Below are 18,534 nucleotides of genomic sequence, written 5' to 3'. Positions count from 1 at the left end.
GGAGGATCAGTTTGGTGATCACCATCCTCAACATCAACAGTAGCATCAGAGTGAGTCGAGGACGGCGGAGGAAGAGGTTTTGCTTGATTCATCCAGTTGGACATGATGTGATTGTTCTTTCTGAGTGCTGCCTGTCTTTTTTGCTTACGACTGAATCTGGTTTGTCTTGACCCAATGGCAGGTTTTCCTTTGGCGGTTCCAGGTTGAACTTGAGGCCTCTTGTAACCTTTCATCACAACACCCAATCTAGACTTTTGCTTTTGAAGAGTAGCTTCTGGTGGACATTTTTCAGTAAAGACGGGATAGAAGACATCTTTCACAAATTCATGATCAATTAATTCTTCATCAGATGAGTCGACTATATTGCTTCAAGTGTAATGGTGCATTTCTAGAGGATCTAAATCATCTTCTTCTTGTGCATATTTGATATCAATAGGAAGCCAATAAGGCTCAGTAGGTGGACAATCAGAAGAGGAAAGTGGTAGTTGAGGATCATGTAAAGACATCTGAGCTGTTGTGTGAGATTCTAATTGGAGGAATTCTAATTGGACATTGTTAACTTTTGGCGATGAGTTGAAAACAGGGGAAGAAAGCTTCTCTGGATCAGAAAGGAGATTGATTTTGATGGGGTTTTCAGGGAAATCAAGTGGTAAAGGGGTTTCTGATTGAATTTTGGAGGTCATCGGGGTTGTTATTTTCATGCTTTGGGCGATCCTGTGTGCTTTCCATTGTCTACTTTGAGCACGTGACGCTGTGCTTTTCTTGGGCATTGTTTGGAGTGGGTGTTAAGGTGATATAAGGCTGTTGGATTGATATGGTTGAGGTGGAGAAGGCCTTGGTGGCATAAACTACAGATGCACATGCGAAAAAAAAGGCCCACACATTGCTGGTCACGAATCCTCAACATTTCGGACCAGGGCCGGGGCCGGGGCCAAACCGGATCAGGCTGTGGTACTGTCTTGGTGATAGCAACTGTACCTCTCACCATGTCTGTTTTGAGGTAGCATGTCGATGTGCTTGCACCAATCAATTTCCATTGAGGTTGGATATAACCTACAAACAGGTCTGAGAGCTAAGCATACAATTGCCTTTGTCAAGAGGTTCAGACAGCAAGAGTGTTAAATGGGCCCCTTTGTTCATAGTTCCATTGACAAATGGTACATTTTTGATTGTCTATTATTATTAACAAAAGGATTTGCATTTTCTAGAGACAAATTGAATAAAGATCCGTTCAAATTTATTACACAGCTCTCCGTGTGAGCACATCGACGTGCTCATGGGGGACGTACATGGTGTCTACTACTAGGATCACGAGACAAATCCTCCCCACATTCTTTTCCATCGGCCATTACAAATATACACTTGTTTTTTTGTGAATTGGTTAGCTTGACAAAATCTTCCAAACCCAGCTGATACGAGCAGTTGGAGTTGAAGAAATATCACCGAGATTGGAGTTTTTGGTTTGGGAGGCGGTGTCAGTGGAAATATCAGGGGCTGAAGACATATTGATTGAGCAATTTGAGTTTAATTCAACAATGATTGAGCGGTGATGATCCAGATTCCAAAGTTCAATATTGTATTATTGATTCAACAACAATGATGTATGTACGGAGTGAGGAATCCAGATGATATTTTATTAGGTCAAAATTCAGTTTTTTTGACCCGGACCAGTCAAAAAAGCCCTGGGTCTGGGTTCAATTCCTGGCAATGGTGATTCTTTTGGCCTGATTGTTGGATATCCGTCAGATACTTGGTCTGGTTATCGGCTCTGACGATTCTGACGGATAAGAGCTGGTCTTTTTTCTAAAGTATCCGCCAGTTCAGTTGGCAAAGTGGGCTTATCCCACCGGATAGTTGCCAGGTGGCACCTTGACTCTATACCTCTCTCTCCCCAACACTACCTCAATCTGACTCCTTGAGGATCTTTGACTGATCACTTGTCATTGTCTCTTTGGAGTCAGTCAGTCTGTAATTAAAACATGTACTTTGATTCTAGAAAGCTTCCCACCACTTGTGTGGTGTAGACCTTCCAACTCGCACCTTATAAAGGTATATAATAAATTCCTAAAACTTCCTTCCTTCCTCTCCTTCAGTGAGGACGCTCAAACTCCTTACAGTTACTTCCTTCATGGATATATCTTGCATTGTGTCCCTTGAGCAAGTGGCAAATATCTTGGGTTCTGAAAACTGTTGTGCACATTGGGGTGAATCTCTTATATATAGCTATGAAGAAGAATATGTGTGACAAGGGAGTATAGTAAATTGACCCTTGACAACCCATTACAACAAATAATTCATCTCCTGCCATCTGCTTCCAACAGATATTTGATCACAGAGGTAGCAAAAACCTTGAAGTTGTTTTGCATGCACTTTCACACCACGCATGTTATGGTAGAAAAATCAAGTCATTTTTTACCAAATTGAGCGCCACAGTCGCAAGTTTTGGGTATAGGGTCGTTTGATCAACACCAAGTCTGACACTCCTTCTCAGCACGACTCATATCTATGTCAACATAAACCAATGCTTCATCAGCTGATATGATTCCTTTTTCGCTCTTGGGATTCTTGATCATGGCACCAAAAGATTGATTGACTGATACAAAGATCACAAAGATGGTGGCAATGATGCTGAGATTCATGATGAGATTTCTAATTGGTTGAGCAAGGCTTAGTAATGTAATATTGTGGCAAATTTTAGGGTAATTATCTCAAAACTCACCAGAATGCTAGAACAACAGGGTTTGGGAAATTGTGTGCGCGGGCAAAAACGGATAGTGTATAAACCTGTCAAAAGGGCAAAGAAAGGGACCATAAAGTATGAGCTCAGTCTGTTTATAAACAATATCTCCAAAATTGGCTGACAAAAATTGGTGAGAAACATACCCAGACAAGTGTGCAGGTTAGACAAATCACTCGATGAGATGATTGGATTGGATGGCAAATCATCATCAAAGTAGGCCACTTTTATATCCGTTGATGACTGCCTGGGTCGATGTCTGTCCGACTCTTCCCGGTCATCAGGTTCTGGAACATGATGCTACGTATGCTAGCATCGCCTTGTGCAGATTCAGATTGTGATTGCTTTCAACTGTGGACATTGTCGTGTTTTGGAAGGTGGAGAAGCTAGTTGTGGCCATATATGTTGATCTTCCTTTGAATTTTTGGTCTGCGCTTTCAGCACATAAAACGGCTATTGTCAACCATGTTTTGCATCACGGAGAAGCTGAGTGGAAAACCGAGCGTGATGATGATCTAAAGAATGACAATCGAGCAAGTCAGTTTAATTTTTGTAACAAGCATCAACATGTATGTAATACAACATCAGGCTGGATAACGTGATTTGCTGAGAGGTGAGAGAAATGAGGTGGAGACAACAGGCGGAGCCGAATGATATATAAGCGAGTGGTTGATATACAGGGATGGGTATCACGCAGCCCCTTATCGGAAACACAGAGTGGTGTATGAAGCATTTCTTTTGATCTTTCCCGCTCCGCTCAAATTGCGTAAGTCTTTTGGTGTTTGAGGTTTCTATTGGTTGATATCAACAGTGTGAGTGTCAGTGAAGACAGAAGGAAGCCAGAGGAAGTCCTCACCGCCGCTACAGAAACCAAATGGTCACATAAGTGTATCGATCCATGGTAAATGAGAGAGAAAAGAAAAGAAACGGAGAAAAAGAAACGGAGAAAAAGAAAAAAAGAGAACTGATTTCAATAATTCATGTTTGTCTGGATTTCTTTTTATTTGCCTCTTCTGTGTATGTTCTTAAATTTTTATATCTTCCATTTTCTAAACAATATTTTGCAAATAATGTGAATCCTTGTGTATCTGAGATTGTCTTTGTTGATGTTGTGTCGATTTTCAATCTTTGTTGGTTTAATTCGTCTGTCTACAGACTTCGCATTTACAGTCGTTCTCAGAAATGTTGGAAAAATCCAACATCTCGAGCTGAGGTAGTGGTCCCGAGGAGGTGACTTTTTCATGACATGTGTCACGGAAAAGTCATGGCAGCTGTCGAGTGGAGATCAGTGTCCCTTTCACCAACCTCAACTCCCTTGTGTCCTCTCCATGCCATCCTTCCTCTGATCCTCAACTCGTGTTACAATCCCTTAACCATGAAATCATACGTTTTCACCGTTTTTCTGAAGAGATCAGTCCGTTAGCCTGGCCATTGGCAAGATAGGTGTGTGGTCATCGAGGTATGATGGAAAGTAAACAAATTTTCATCTTGAGATACCTGTCAAAATCAAAGTTTTTGTCAGTGTTTGTATCTGCGTGTCCCTGCTCAGCGCACGGACCCCGAGCTCAGCTCGAGATTTTGCATTTTTCCAACATTTCTGAGAACGACTGTACATATCTGAGTTTTCTTCATTTAGTCTAAATAAGTGAATTGACAATGACCAGTGACGATACGTCGCAAGCCCCCCCTCCGCAGACTCCGGGGGATGCTTCTGCGGTTGGTGGGGCTTATGTCAAGCTAGGCAATCAAATCATTTAGGTTTTATGGGCGATTCAACTCAATTCATCATTCAATCAAGAGAAAAAATAAAACCAGCCTCCGTCTTCTCCTCGTCGTTTCCCCGCCTTGATGATAAATTGCACTTTCCCTACTTGCCCATTAAGTTTGATACGCGAGTACGTATGTATAATATAATGCCCATGTGCAGGCGAGGCACCACGTCGATCAAATTCTGACTCGGGACATCTAAAGTTCGTCTTCCAGAGTTCATTATGTACACGGCAACTCAGGTTTCCACAGATTTGCATGGTCCACTGATATCTGTATAGAACAAAGAAAAATGATGTACGGAAGGTCAAACAGTCTGACACCAACGGCGCGGAGTTCATGTTGGAACGGAGAAATCGTGCAGCCTTGAGTTCATGAAGGTTCATGATTGCCATTTTTAAGTTTGTATCTTTAAGCAGACCTGCATCAGTTCAAATTGGAACTTTAAAAGATTTCAACCTGTGCATAGCCTATAACCTGGGAGGTTCGGCTTTATCTCAAGAGTCCCTTTTTTGCACATATCAACATCTGAAGATATTCAATATCTATTTTACGTAAGTAATTTATTTCAAACGCTGGTTGTGACGCTTTAGAAACTTATCAGTCTCATCTACACACCTCATCTACGTCAAGCACAAGAACTGTATTGAATGGTCCCCCGAGATGTGCTCTTCGCTTAATTTCACAAATCTTGATCCCCTTGGAAAACCACAGCGATCGTCTAAATTGTTCAACGAGCATCAAGACCAACAATACATTGGGAAAAGGTCTGATACGCCTCGTGTGAACTCGTGCATGCATAATAATAAAGTATTAAAAATCGCTCATACCTTCTGTTTGGCCCTCCGTGAAGTGTGAAAACCAGATGATGACTTATCATTTCCGGAATCAGCTTTTCTTGTTAAGACGTGTAGGGATCATCGATATAGTCTTTCCTCAATTTTGCGCCTCCTGATAGTAATCAATTTCTCCACCTTTCTCCCTTGCTCATCTTGTCAAGCAGATCTTACGAACCCAATATCGTGTCTAGATCTTCAACATACCGTCTTACCCAACACGCGACTTGTAGGCAAATCTCTAGGAGTCTACCTCCCGGTATAGCTTGAAGAAACCAAATATATCTTGCAAAAGATCCCCGGATAGGACAACTTCCTTCGTACTCTTCCGGAATGATCTCTCGGCTGATACAATTGATAACTGCATGCTAGTCAGTACTTCTGGTACTCTTTCTCCTGGTCCATCAAAAATTTAACGGATTGGTTCTTTCCAAACATCCCGCTTTGTATGGGAATTATTGACTGTATCAGCCTGGTGCGATGTTCTATATGCGGCAAGACCACATGGTCGGGATGTGGTTTACACGGCGCCGACGTCATGAGCGAGGCGAGTATGGAAGATGCCCTATAGTGAGAACATACTTCAAATTTGGGCTAACTGGCGCATCTCTTTAACCTTCTATTTACATCTCAGGTTCCATTGGGTGATCAATGTAAATGTCCTCGCGCCGAAAAGTGAACCAAGAGTCTTCTTTTTATCAATCTCCCCCAAAAAACCTCTCATGAATGTCCTATCACTCAAGTCTCGAGTCAGTCAACACATCCATATATAAACTTTACGCCCTGTCCGAGATTAAATTGATACCTTGCTAGAAGTTGTACCCTGTTTGTGTCAGAATGTAATACAAGTCGTAATTTCATAATTTCTCAAAAAGATATCCGTATGAACATATAAGAGTAACTGAAGTAACTTACATGATCAATATCAAAATTCACTGATATCAACCGAACAAACAAAATCTGGCGATTTCGATTCCTACGCATCGTTGTCTTTGTCAGGGGTTTGGGGGCGCTCAACCGGTCTTGCTGTCGCTTGTAGCTCACGCCAATCTACACTTTCTGAAGTTGGGTTTTCTGACGCCAATGTGTACGGTGCACGTAGGGAATTACTGCACCCGTGATTGCTGATTTGACCAAAAGCATCGGTAATATAGAGTTTCATTCATGGCTCTTCACCGGATGCTGAGAAAGAAGAATCAAAGTTCATTGAATCGTTGATCACATCTATCATATCTGACATATTTGGATACAACTTCATAGTTGTAAAGTATATCTCGCAGAATTGATTGGTCAATACAATTCGATCAATTTTGACCAAAATATCACCAAAGAAAAGTATCACTCCCAAGTAAACTGAAATCCCGAGTCAAAAAAATATATAAAGACCCTCGCCCACTTGTTGCAAGCCTTTGACCGTTTAGGCACCTTGGTCAGAAATTGGCAGGGACCAAAGGAAAGTTTCGAGGTTTTATTTGTGACAACTTATGACGCCTCCGCAGCTATTCACATGTGCAGTGAAATTTTGGAAACTTCCGGTCCTCATACAACCATTCCATGATATGTTTGACATTGAGAAAAATTAACGAAGTTTTCCACTACCTTCAAGATGATTAAACTTCAAAGAAGTTTACCAATCAAACAATACAGTCTTTGCTGTGTTTGAATCCAGTTAAAAAACTGAAATTCAGAGTTCATCATCTTTTCTCGATGTCCAACATATAGTGGGAGGGTTGTGCATATCTCTACAATGATACGAGGGTATGTTAGAAGTAAGTTACGGATAATCAAAGGTCAGGCAGGGGTGACCCGCTTGAACTCCAGTTCTCGTTTTGTGGGATAACTGCCCAAGCAATCTTTGTGCGTGTTTCCTTGATGCAGGCAGATAATTATTTCATCAGAAAAGATAGATGTTCCTAAAGTCGAGATATGTCCCTAAAGTCAGCTACATAGCTTGAGTTCCTATCACATACGAGTCCCCAGTTTGACTTTAAACTCGCACCACTACATCTCATAGATAACCCAAGAAAAGGTTTGAAGAGTTGAGCTCTACAACGCATCAAATGACCGTAAAGTGAGTGTCACTGAAAATCCAAGAAGCTGCAAAATGGCTAGCTAAAAGTCAAGACACAAGTTCCCACCGGTGAATTCGGCTAAGCAGTAGGAACGGAGAATGAACATTTCAGGTGGATTGAGATTGGACCAGTTACCGTAGGGACATCATAGCTCCCTGAAGAGAAATGTAGATGTGTATGATTGGTCCTTGACTTTTGAAGTTGTAGGATAAGACACAGTCACGCAACAAAGTTCAGAATATCTGAAGTAGGATAGTAATAGCAACATTTTACATTTTTGAACCAGATTTCAAAACGAGTCGTCCATGCCCAATTGTTTTCAAGCGAAAGGGGCCATCGATAGACCGAAAAGACTGTAGATCAAGAGACCGAAAGACCGCAGAGTCTTACTCATCGGGTTTGAGTATCTTTGACGAATGCTTGCGAGGCTTCTTATGAGTGGATTGGGAGGTGACGGACTCCTTTGAAGTCGGAAGTTTAGGGGCTTTTGAAGCTCGCGCTGATATTGATCCATCATCATGTGCGGTTTCTGATTTGCGTTTCTTTTTAGAAGCCTTAAGAGTTGGCTTTTGTTCGGTTGTGGAAAGTGAAACTGATTGAGGTGACTTGGTGATTCGATGTAAGAACGTGACCTCATCAATTATACGACACAGATGGGCCTTGGTGTGATAGGTATTCGCGCCTGCGACGTTTGGAAGCAAGGCATCATCTTTCTGATGAGGAAAAAAGGTAAATCTCATCAGTTCAGATCTAATCGATCGCTTTGAGTAAATTACGTACTAAACATGTGGTTAGTGAGTTAGACACCTCCTGGTAAGTTGCTGCCGGTGTTGCTTTAAGAAGCTCGATACGCAAAGGTGGTGACAAGAGAACATCCATAATGAGGACTCGAGGCGTCAGACGAGGGTCAAGGCAGACTTGAAATTTGCAAGCCAGAGTTTTTCGTACATCAATGATTACATACACACATGTAGCATTCCGTGCACGTGATTGTCTAGGTCCGACGGGCGAGGACGTACTGAGCGGCCCGGTCGGACGCGGTCACATGGGGTGTGAATTGATAAAGGGCTTTGCATGTTCCCGTAACTTGTCCATGAAATATCTCCCAAACTCCCTTTGCTGAGCCTGGACTCTGGAGCCTCTTCAGGTGTGAGCGCGCCTGGAAATTCAAAAGATAGGGGGTCATGACATAAAGAATATCGTGGCTTATCGACAACTTGGATTAACCGGTCTCTTGCAACTCCAAATCCTTTGTTATCGTAATTACAGAAGAAAGAGCAGATTCTACTTCATCAACACACAAATAGACTGAATTGACCAAAGTACGATGCCTTATAGAGAAACAAATCGAAGTAGAAACACTGCATAGCACCCACAAAGTGCAAGAAAACTTGGAGAGGGATTGATACAACTACACTACATAAATTATCGAAGTTCACATATTTCTCAAGCTCAATGAAAAAACCCATAACGAGATATAATGATAAGAACGAGAAAAAAGTCTGCATGATGAAGATTGTCAATTATTGACCAGGAGATTCAATGATACAAATGGCTTTTACAGTGAATTATGTGACCCTTTTATTACATTATAATTCTTGCATAAGTCCTGATTTGCGCAGAAGTGACCGAAAAGGTGGAATCGCTTATTCTTTAAGAACAGTTTGAGATTTCGGCATCAGAGCCATGAGTGGTGACGAAAAATTCAAATCAAACAGCCTCTTTCGATGTTTGATTTTTTCTCTTCTTGATATTCTTACTCTTAACCAAAAATGCCGCAAAGAAACAAGCAACGCCACAGACGATACCTAAGATATAAACCTACCAAAATAATATCATAAACCATCATGTTAAATAGCCTTCTTTTTTGTTTCAAAAACGAAAACTCTCCAAGAAACTGACCTGTTTTAGAGATTCAGTATAGGCATGAATGACACCAGGTTTTAACGAATCCCGAAGTTGTCCGATCTCCTCTAAGGAGGATCGGATAAGTGCCGCTGGTGCGTCAGGTGCATATTTTTCCAGGTTTACACTCAAAGCGTTGTTGAAGATAGTTTGCCTTTGAATTATATAAAGTGAAGTCAAAAAACGATGCAGCACGGTCGATTTATACTACTATACGAAAGTGGACTTACGCTACTGCAATACCGATGACTCCACCGATCAATTGTCTTCAAGGCAACAAGAGACAAATTTAGCAAAAAGTACACTCCTTCCTACAAGTTGTTTCGATTTTGGGAATACTCACGAGAAGGAAGATAAACTTGTTGCTTGTGGAATGTCTTTGTCCTCTACATTTGCTTGGATCGCGACCTAGATTGAAATTGTCATCGTGGTCAGTGGCCTAAGCTCTAGCTGCATAATCACCATTTTTTATTAACTACTTACAGTTACATTTTGAAGGATAAAACCAAGTCCTCCACCAACGAGAATTTGAAATCCAATGACTTTTGCATTGCTTGCATATTCATCTATTCAAGGGTTCCAAGTGTCAACGAAAATTCATCCTCGCACTTGATCTGAAAATAACTGCTTGGAAACATGGACATACCAAGGGTATATAGAAGTGCTGTTCCAATGGTGAGAATCACTGAACCAACTGACAATGCAGGCCAGTAATAACCAGTATGGCTGATTGCAAAACCTGCTAAACCCGAACAAAAGACGATTGATAACACTGAAAAAGAGAATCAAAATTTATTTATTAAGTGAAAGAGTCGATTGTGAAAGGTTTCAAATCAAATTGAAGAGAGATTGAACATGACGTACTGAGTGGAATTAAATCGATACCAGATTTGGTGGCTGAGGCATGTTGGACGACTTGAAAGTAGATCGGAAGAAAATCTAGAATATCATTTCGATTTTTTATTCAGTAAGGCTTTGGAATATTGGAAGCATGATATTGGAGCACTCACAAACTACACTGAGCACTTTATGTAAAACATCAAGATAAAGTCAGTAATTATATCTTGTGCGGCAATCCAAAAGAAAATGAGAGAGAAGTAACAAAACTAACTGGATAATTTGATGAAAAAGGCTTGTAAACAAGCTCCAACTCTATGCAAAATAAAGAGAAAGTCACAAGATCAGAAATTCAATTCCCACAAAAAAAGAGAAGATAACGTACTGAGTTCTACTTCTGAATAATCTGAAAGGTAAAAGTCCCCTCCCATTCTTTGCATCGACTCCTTTCCATTCCCATAACAAGAAAGCTGTGAGCATTACACCAAAACCGCAGAGAGTTCCAATCACCACACCACTATCCCATGGGTATTTATTGCCACCCCATTGTAATGGAAGAACTAAGAGAATAATAACTGGAAGAATTCCGACAAAAACAAATTAAGTTTTGAAAAATATGAAGCTTTTCTGAAATAAGGTCAAGATATGTGAAAAAACACTTACGTCCAACCATTAAGAATGCTCCGACAAAATCTAAACTACCAAGTTTATGAAGAACACTATGATGAGGTGGAACCCATTTTCCGAAAGTGATTGAATTCCATCTGTGATCCACCAATTCAAGAAGTTTTTCTGATAACGGTGGAGAGGGTGTATTGGGTATTAGAAGAAATATTGAAAGGACAGTGATAGCTCCGCAAGGTAGATTGATCCACTAGTCCAGCGTAATCGAATCAAATCAAATGAAAAAAACAATATATGTCAGAAAATTCAAAAATAACCGAAAAAACGGTTTTGAATACAAAGATGATGATTCAAAATTGATGAGTCTTACAAAACACCATCTCCAGCTCAAACGGTCAGTGAGAGCCCCACCCAGAAGTGGTCCAACAACAGAAGAAGTAGCAAATACTGCACCAAAGCTACCAAGCAACTTAGGCCTATCTTGAAGCTCTGTGATGTCTGCGATGATACTTAGACATGAAATCAAGATTCCGGCTGCTCCCAAACCAGAGACAGCTCGACCAATAATTAAGCTGATCAGATTGGGCGATACGGCGCAAATTAGTGAGCCTAGTTCAAAAATGAAGATCGCTGCTACAAAAATCCAACGTCGATTATAGGTCACCAATAATTGTGCATAAAGTAAGAGAAATGAGACTTGAGTGATAAGCTAAGAAAAATTGAAATAATATTTTATAACATCAGCTTCAATTTCGAGTCTTTTTTAAAAAAGGGAACAAACATACATATGCACTAGCAATCCATCCGATTTGATCTAGAGCATCAAAGCTAGAAGCAATGACCGGCAAAGCGGGACTCAAAATAGTTTGGTCCAAAGATATCAAAAATACAGACAATAGCATTCCGACAAAAGCCAATGCTAATCGTTTTCCTCTTAAAATTGTATTCCGTTGGGATCCATCATTGAGTTGATCTGTAAGTTCACCTCCCTTTTCATCGGATTCGATTTTGATCTTGAGATCTGGCGAGTTTGGAGCTTCATTTAAAAATGATTTATGGTCCTCTGCAGGTAGTTTTTCAGGGGTGATCGCCTCGGCAGCATTTCGATCTTGAGGGATTTGATTTGTGTGTGGTGGGATTACTCCAGCCTCGATGGTATCATCTTCATAGGATTCGGACGGGTTTTGCTTGGGCTCTGGAGTCTTTTAATTTCCATATCAAATAGTATTCAATCAAGAAAGTTCATTAGTTAGGCTATCATCATCTTTCTACCAAATCGCGTCGTAGCGAATAATCAAAAGATTACACACAGGAGGGGTTGAGACTTTCGGGTCTGACATTGGTCTGACGGTGTGTTAAGAAGGTGAGTTTGCAAAATTGGGCGCTTTCCAAGTATGAGCGCAGTGGTGTAAGATTGAGTAAAGGTATAACAAGTTGAATATCCTGGAGGATTAAGAATATCTCCTGGCTGAATGCCTTTATGTAGGAGAACAGGGTACGTTAGTTGAGAGTGCACTGGACGGAGATTAGAATCAGTCCTTCTTGCTCTAAAGTCCCTCCGTAAACGATTTTGGCCCAGAAAGAGGATGCAGCTTGGAATGAAAGATCGACTCACTTTGCAGAAAATGACCGGTTAACCAACACGCTACCTGATTAAGGCCAAGTGGTTGAGGTGGAAACCCTGAAAAGGCTCACAGATCCTCGGGAGTAACTATATTTTCTGATTGGTGATCAAAAGAACCCAGCAACTCAACAACTCTACTCAAATCAAAGGTCAAAAGGTAAACAAATGAAGTCTGCACCTAGAATGTTATACAATTGTCACTCTTGCTTTACCTTTTTAGGTATAGCCAAACCAGCGCACCGACGATATTAGAAATTAGGAAGACCACAAACAATTTCTGATCACAGTAAGATTGCAAGCAATTCCGGCGAATTAGATGATCTGGCTCAGCATTTCATTGAATGCGATTTTTCTCACAGGCTCAGGGCTAGATTCATTTCAACACCCAACTCACAATGCTAGCGATCGATTTTGTTTGACTTCTTGATCTCGCATGGAATTATGACCTCAGGAACAGGAATTGATAAGTTCGAGATTCAGATTCGTGACTTGCCATCCTCACAGCAAGTTCAACGCTGCGACCGATCGTTTCATATAATCTGATCATAGACCGGTCAGGACCAGAGAGCGGTGTTAAAACCTCCGAGTATCACCTATGCCGCACGTATAGACCGACGTGCAGAAGTTTTTAGAATGCCAAGCATCCCTTGACCACGGACAACGAATCAATCGAAAAGTCCATTGTGCGGTATCAAAAATCACTTACTGATACTCGGATTCCAGGCTCAGCTCAAAACGCGAAGTCGTCATTTGAGGAAAATCAATGTTTGTTTGCTGTGTATTAAAGCCATTTGGATTGCCATTGTTAGGCCTATTTGCAGTTCTCGGGATTCTGCTTGGAATATCACATCAGTCCTAGCTCGTTCCAAATGTGCGCCTGATGAGTTGTTATCTTGGTTGCACCAAGCTGCCGCAGAGTCCCACGAGAGCGGGAGGGGATCCGTCAGCCGTCGAGTTCTAACGTTGCTGATGTTTTTGCTTGTTTCGGCCATATTTTCCTTTTCGGGATAAGCTTTGAGTACATTGCCAGCTGGTCTGATCAAGAACTTGGTGGGGTGTAGCGTGATCTGCCGGATGAAATCCTCAAATTATTTCTTGACCAGGTGTTGGGAGAGCCTGAGGAACTAACGTTAAGGATTGTGGTGCCATGTTCGTTTGGAGTCAAGGGAGTGCCGCTTGTGCTGTATGTAGTGGTCATTAGCGTGCGGATCACGAGAGAGAGCCAGGAAGCTGCGCTTTTGTATCTTCTCTGTGAAGGGGTTCAAGTCAATTTCAATTTCAAAGGGTGTATTTGACCACTCACCTTCTCTTGCTTTCCTTCTCATTCAAGCACAAATGCCTTCAGCTCCTTGGCAGCCTTACTCGAGTACATTCCTGGGCGATGTCTCTTCAATTCTCTTCGATCCATACGCCGACTTACTTTGGACCGGGTCTTCGATCGGCACCGTCGTTTCTCATTTCCTCCCTAATGGGGTTGGTGGCTCAAACGACGAGTCGAAGTGTCTAAATCGCTACACCTCATTCAAGTCTCACTCTAATCGAACTCCAACTCGTCAGCTCTTGATTTCCGAACGAGCGGTTCTTAGCTTGGGAGAAAGCTCTGTAAAGTCGACGAGTCGTAGAGGCTTACCTCAATGGTTTTCGCAGTTAGCTTCACTTGCGCGTCATCCCCGTCTTCTCCTTAACTAACTTCTTCTTTCCCTCTTCACAGACATGCTCAGGATGCGCAATCGATGGCTTTCAGCAGTACAAAATCAAACGAGCTGGTCATTGCTGGATCAAAGCCTGAACTTATCACCATCAACACTGCTAATGGGGCTTTGATCCGCAAACTAGACATCACCCCTACCGCCCCTGTTCCATCCACTGCCTTCAGCGGGCTCCATGATCCTACTTACTTTCCACCTATCACTCATATAAGGCGTTCTCAAAACCTGGTGGCTTGCGGTGCTAGATCTGGTGTGGTCACCTTGCGCGATCCGAACACCCTCAAAGAGGAACACTCTATGATGGCACATTACGCTGGACTTGAACAAATGGAGACCGAAGGCAATTATCTCGTCACTTGCGGACTTTCTCTCAAGTTAAACAATCCTTCCAAAGTCACTCATTCGTATTGGTCATCAAAACTGATCGGATCATCCTTTTCGTGCTCGAACAAACAGGCAAGGTCATCCAGTGCGAGACCCTCTTGTCAAAGTCTTCGACGTCCGTGCCCTCCGCCCTTTACCTCCGATCACTTTCCCTTCAATCCCGTCATTGATTCGATTTCATCCTCGCATGTCCTCAACGCTGTTCATAGCCTCATCGCTCGGTCAACTTCAAATTCTCGACATCATCAACCCCATTCCCGCCAATTCATTCTTTCAGCTCGACTGTGGCAGCTATATAACAGACCTATGTATCGCGGGAACGGGCGAAGGTCTTGCCTATGTGGATGCTGACAGCGTTGTCCATCTTTGGACTACAGGTACTGCTTCAGATGTTCCTCATGGACCAATGAAATGGAGTAGAGCCACTCAGCCAGTAGAGCTTCCAGACGAACAACCTGAACTCAACGACGCCTTATTCGACTGGGCTGCGGATGATACACCTCTCAGTACTGTCGGAATGCCATTCTACTCATCTGAGTTACTCTCAGTCATACCGGTTCAAAACTACATCACACCCTATTCCCCTTTTTTCCAAGCTCGGCCCAGTATCGAGCCCGATCTGCTCTCGGCTGTCCATCAACGCCAACAGCAACAGTTTCACCAACATCATCTCCATTCTCCCTATCAATATTCTCCATCCATCAATCCTGTCTATAGTACAAATGGTAGAACAGAGTTTGAAAAAGTATGTTATCTGCCTCATTCGAAGAAGTCTAAACGCTATCAAGCTAGCCTACCTGCTTTTTCATCTGGAGCCATCTCGGCACATTCAGTTGCTGGAAGAATCATTCCTGGAGTAGGAAAAGGGTCTTCTACCGACACCCGCCGTCGGCTTAGTATTCCCCTTTTTAGGAGTGAGAAGGAAAAAGAGAAAGAAAAACAAATGATGCAAGGCCGAAAGCGAAGAGAGAGCACTGAAGGAATTTTGGAGGAAGAGACCCTCTTAGCTGGACTCACTCTTGAAGACTTTGAGGACATGCCTAAGTGGTATCGTCAAGTTGAGATCAAATACAGCAAGTTTGGGATTGAAGACTTTGATTTTGGGTAGGCTCTCTTTTCTTACCTTCTTATATAGCCATTGTGACCTTTGATCCTAACTGCAATCAGTCTGCTGATCAAGTGTCAGAGTTCTGCTTCCTTCACAGGTTCTATAATCGTACAAAATATAGCGGATTGGAGACACACATAGTCAACTCATACACAAATGCTCTCTTACAAGTCTTATACCACACTCTTCCGATCCGACACCTTGCCGAGTCGCACATCACTCTTACCTGTAGCGCCACCAGTTGTATGCTGTGCGAGCTTGGGTTTCTCTTCAAGATGATGGACGACGCAAAGGGTGTAAATTGTCAGACTACCAACTTTTCACGCGCCTTTTCCATTAATCCTCGTGCTATCGCTCTAGCATTGATGGACCACCACCACCAGGATTTCTTTCTCCATCGACCTCGCTCTGATTCCCAGTCACTTGCCTCGAGCTCCAACAACCCCCATCGGTCATATTCAAGTCTCATACAGTTATGTCATCATTTCTTACTTGAGCAGATGACCGACGATGCGCGGAAACAGCCCGGTCTCGGCATTGTCGATCCAGTTGCCGTGATATACGCCACGAATTGGCGGACCGAGCAAGTATGCCCCACTTGTCAACATTCCTCAGCACGTCCGACTGTTGCAAAAGTTGTTGAATTGGTCTACCCGCGTCGAGCGTTATCTAACGAATCGCCCCCTGGCTCCGATTTATGTACCATCCTACGTCATTCACTGGCGCGAGAAACTACCGCCAAGTCTCCTTGTTCTCAGTGCGGTCAGAACAGTCATCAGCGTTGGCGACGCGTCTTCGACAGTGAGACGTGCGTCGAGGGACGCGAGGGACTGCCGGCAATACTAGCACTACATGCGGGTGTGACGTCAGTCGAACAGCTAGACTTTTGGCTGGATAGCAAGCAGCAGCACTCGCATCGATTCCTGCAACCTGAAATCTCAATTGCGACAAGAGCTGGGACGGCTGAACTGGTTATTGGGGATGATTACCCAGTACCTGCACCTGCAGATGGCGTTCGATACGAACTATGTTCAATGGTCTTACAAATTGAGGCAGAAGATGAAGAACCACACCTCGTGGCACTTGTCAAGGTCGCAGACGGTAGTGGGTGGCATCTGTTCAATGACTTTTTGGTCAGAAAAATTAGTGAGGATGAGGCATTGGGTTTTCCTGCAGCTTGGAAGGTTAGTTTAGAAGTCCATCAAATCCCTCTTATCATAAGTAGCTTGACAACTGTTGATCGCTCTTGCAGATCCCTGCTGTTCTATACTATCGGCGGAAAGATTTGGACCAAGCTCTCGATTTCAGTATGCTGCCTACCAACATGGATCGCTCGATATTACTTGAAGACATCAATGTATCTGAGTAAGTTCAATCTTCCATCATTTATAGAATCTGCTTGCTCATCCTGGTGGTCCTCGATCAGACGACGAGACGCAACCAAGATTCGGCATCAGGTATTGAGTGAAGCTGAGCTCCCTGAGAAGGGCGCATTGGTAGCGATTGATGCGGAATTTGTATCGCTTCAACAAGTAAGCTTCCATCACACTTAGATTCTTCTCTGCTATGGTGTATACTGAAGTTGCTTCATCTTGTTTTGGGTAATCTTTTTTGTTTGTGTGAGTGAAGGAGGAAGTGGATTATAGATCAGATGGAACTCGAATTGTGCGACGACCAAGTCGTATGACGCTAGCTAGAGTGTCAGTTCTTCGTGGAGAAGGAGTTAAAACCGGTGTACCTTTTATTGATGATCATATTCAAACATCTGAGCCTATCACTGATTATCTTACTGAGTATTCCGGAATTCGACGTTTGTGATTTTCAAGTTTGTTTACGATCTCAGAATATAACTGATTGATTCACTTTGATCTCATTGTAGCGGGTGACCTCGATCATCGATCATCGCCTCATACACTTGTACCACTTAAGGTGGCTTATAAAAAGTTACGGTTGCTAGTGGATCTGGGGTGTACTTTCATTGGGCACGGACTTTCAAAGGATTTTCGTATCATTAGTTGAGTTACATCCATATATCTATAGACTGCCCATAATCACAACTTCAGACCTGATGTTTGTGTTCTTTCGCTCTTCGTAATCTGTGTTCGGAAACTAGATATACATGTTCCACCATCACAGATTATTGATACAGTAGACCTCTACTATATTCCGAGTCGACAAAGACGACTTTCACTTCGATTATTATCTTTCTTAATTTTAAAACATGATATACAAAATGCAGGTACACATGATTCGATTGAAGATGCTAAAACTGCTTTACATTTATTTGATTTTTATCGGCAATTGGCTAATGAAGGTGGATGGGATGAAGAACTTGAAGATGTTTATAGAAAAGGAAAAGCAATGGTAAGAAATGTTTCACTTAATTTATGTGTGTGTGATAGACTCATATAAGTTATTGATTGTTTTTTGGTTTTAGGGTTGGAAAGTGGTTGCGGCCGTTCCATCTACCCCGATGATCGGTGCAGGAAAGTGATATACTCTTAGACATTCAAGTTCACTATATCTATCAGTTGTAGGTTTTTTGTGCAATATTTCAATAAACTTGCATACAGCTTGATTCTTTCTCTCAGATATTTGTGTCCTATCGAAAATGAATTAGTAACCTGTTGTATATGTACGTCAATGTGTATGTATGATATGGATTATTGGAATTATTTTATGAGTCACATTGGGCATTCGATTTGAACTGATGGATTGTCGACAGGGGTTCTTTTGGACTCGAATGAGTAGTTTTGCTTACCAAGCTTACGGATTAAAGGAATTGGTAGTATTTGTATCTTATTGCTGTTTGGAAAATTAAAAAATTTCTCGAGTATGTGTGGTGGCACGGAAACTGAGGCTCAGGCAATAGGTACTATCATAAGGGCACAGACGTCACAAGGTGTGTCATATCTGAGGCAATATGACAAT

The 18,534-nt window shown here is 42.2% G+C and overlaps 4 protein-coding genes across 4 annotated transcripts; 1 reads left to right on the top strand and 3 right to left on the bottom strand.

The window, feature by feature from the left end:
* Nucleotides 1-2,462: 2,462 nt before the first annotated feature.
* MELLADRAFT_124506 (uncharacterized protein) lies at nt 2,463-2,639 on the bottom strand (the record flags this gene model as incomplete). Its single annotated transcript, XM_007412684.1, has 1 exon — nt 2,463-2,639. The coding sequence occupies one exon, from the start codon at nt 2,637-2,639 to the stop codon at nt 2,463-2,465; it is 177 nt and encodes a 58-aa protein (XP_007412746.1).
* A 6,009-nt stretch (nt 2,640-8,648) lies between these two features.
* MELLADRAFT_72481 (uncharacterized protein) lies at nt 8,649-12,532 on the bottom strand (the record flags this gene model as incomplete). Its single annotated transcript, XM_007412683.1, has 15 exons — nt 8,649-9,233; nt 9,315-9,471; nt 9,548-9,583; nt 9,661-9,725; nt 9,801-9,883; nt 9,964-10,089; nt 10,182-10,256; nt 10,328-10,342; nt 10,429-10,469; nt 10,540-10,729; nt 10,818-11,028; nt 11,149-11,487; nt 11,564-11,980; nt 12,089-12,254; nt 12,394-12,532. 14 exons carry the CDS (start codon nt 12,116-12,118, stop codon nt 9,123-9,125), a joined length of 1,896 nt encoding a protein of 631 aa, XP_007412745.1.
* Nucleotides 12,533-13,148: 616 nt separating this feature from the next.
* On the bottom strand, nt 13,149-13,600 carry MELLADRAFT_108880 (uncharacterized protein; the record flags this gene model as incomplete). The annotated part of the gene is made up of 2 exons (XM_007412682.1): nt 13,149-13,469; nt 13,532-13,600. 2 exons carry the CDS (start codon nt 13,598-13,600, stop codon nt 13,149-13,151), a joined length of 390 nt encoding a protein of 129 aa, XP_007412744.1.
* A 137-nt stretch (nt 13,601-13,737) lies between these two features.
* MELLADRAFT_117197 (PAB-dependent poly(A)-specific ribonuclease subunit) lies at nt 13,738-18,303 on the top strand (the record flags this gene model as incomplete). The annotated part of the gene is made up of 10 exons (XM_007412705.1): nt 13,738-14,048; nt 14,114-14,485; nt 14,568-15,599; nt 15,701-16,787; nt 16,856-16,968; nt 17,030-17,135; nt 17,233-17,413; nt 17,483-17,617; nt 17,717-17,967; nt 18,041-18,303. The coding sequence occupies 10 exons, from the start codon at nt 13,738-13,740 to the stop codon at nt 18,095-18,097; spliced, it is 3,645 nt and encodes a 1,214-aa protein (XP_007412767.1).
* Nucleotides 18,304-18,534: the final 231 nt, after the last annotated feature.

The sequence above is a fragment of the Melampsora larici-populina genome, assembly GCF_000204055.1.
Source record: "Melampsora larici-populina 98AG31 unplaced genomic scaffold MELLAscaffold_32, whole genome shotgun sequence".
NCBI lineage: Eukaryota > Fungi > Basidiomycota > Pucciniomycetes > Pucciniales > Melampsoraceae > Melampsora > Melampsora laricis-populina.
Note: the sequence above shows the minus strand (reverse complement) of the source record. Positions and strands in the feature narration are given on the sequence as shown.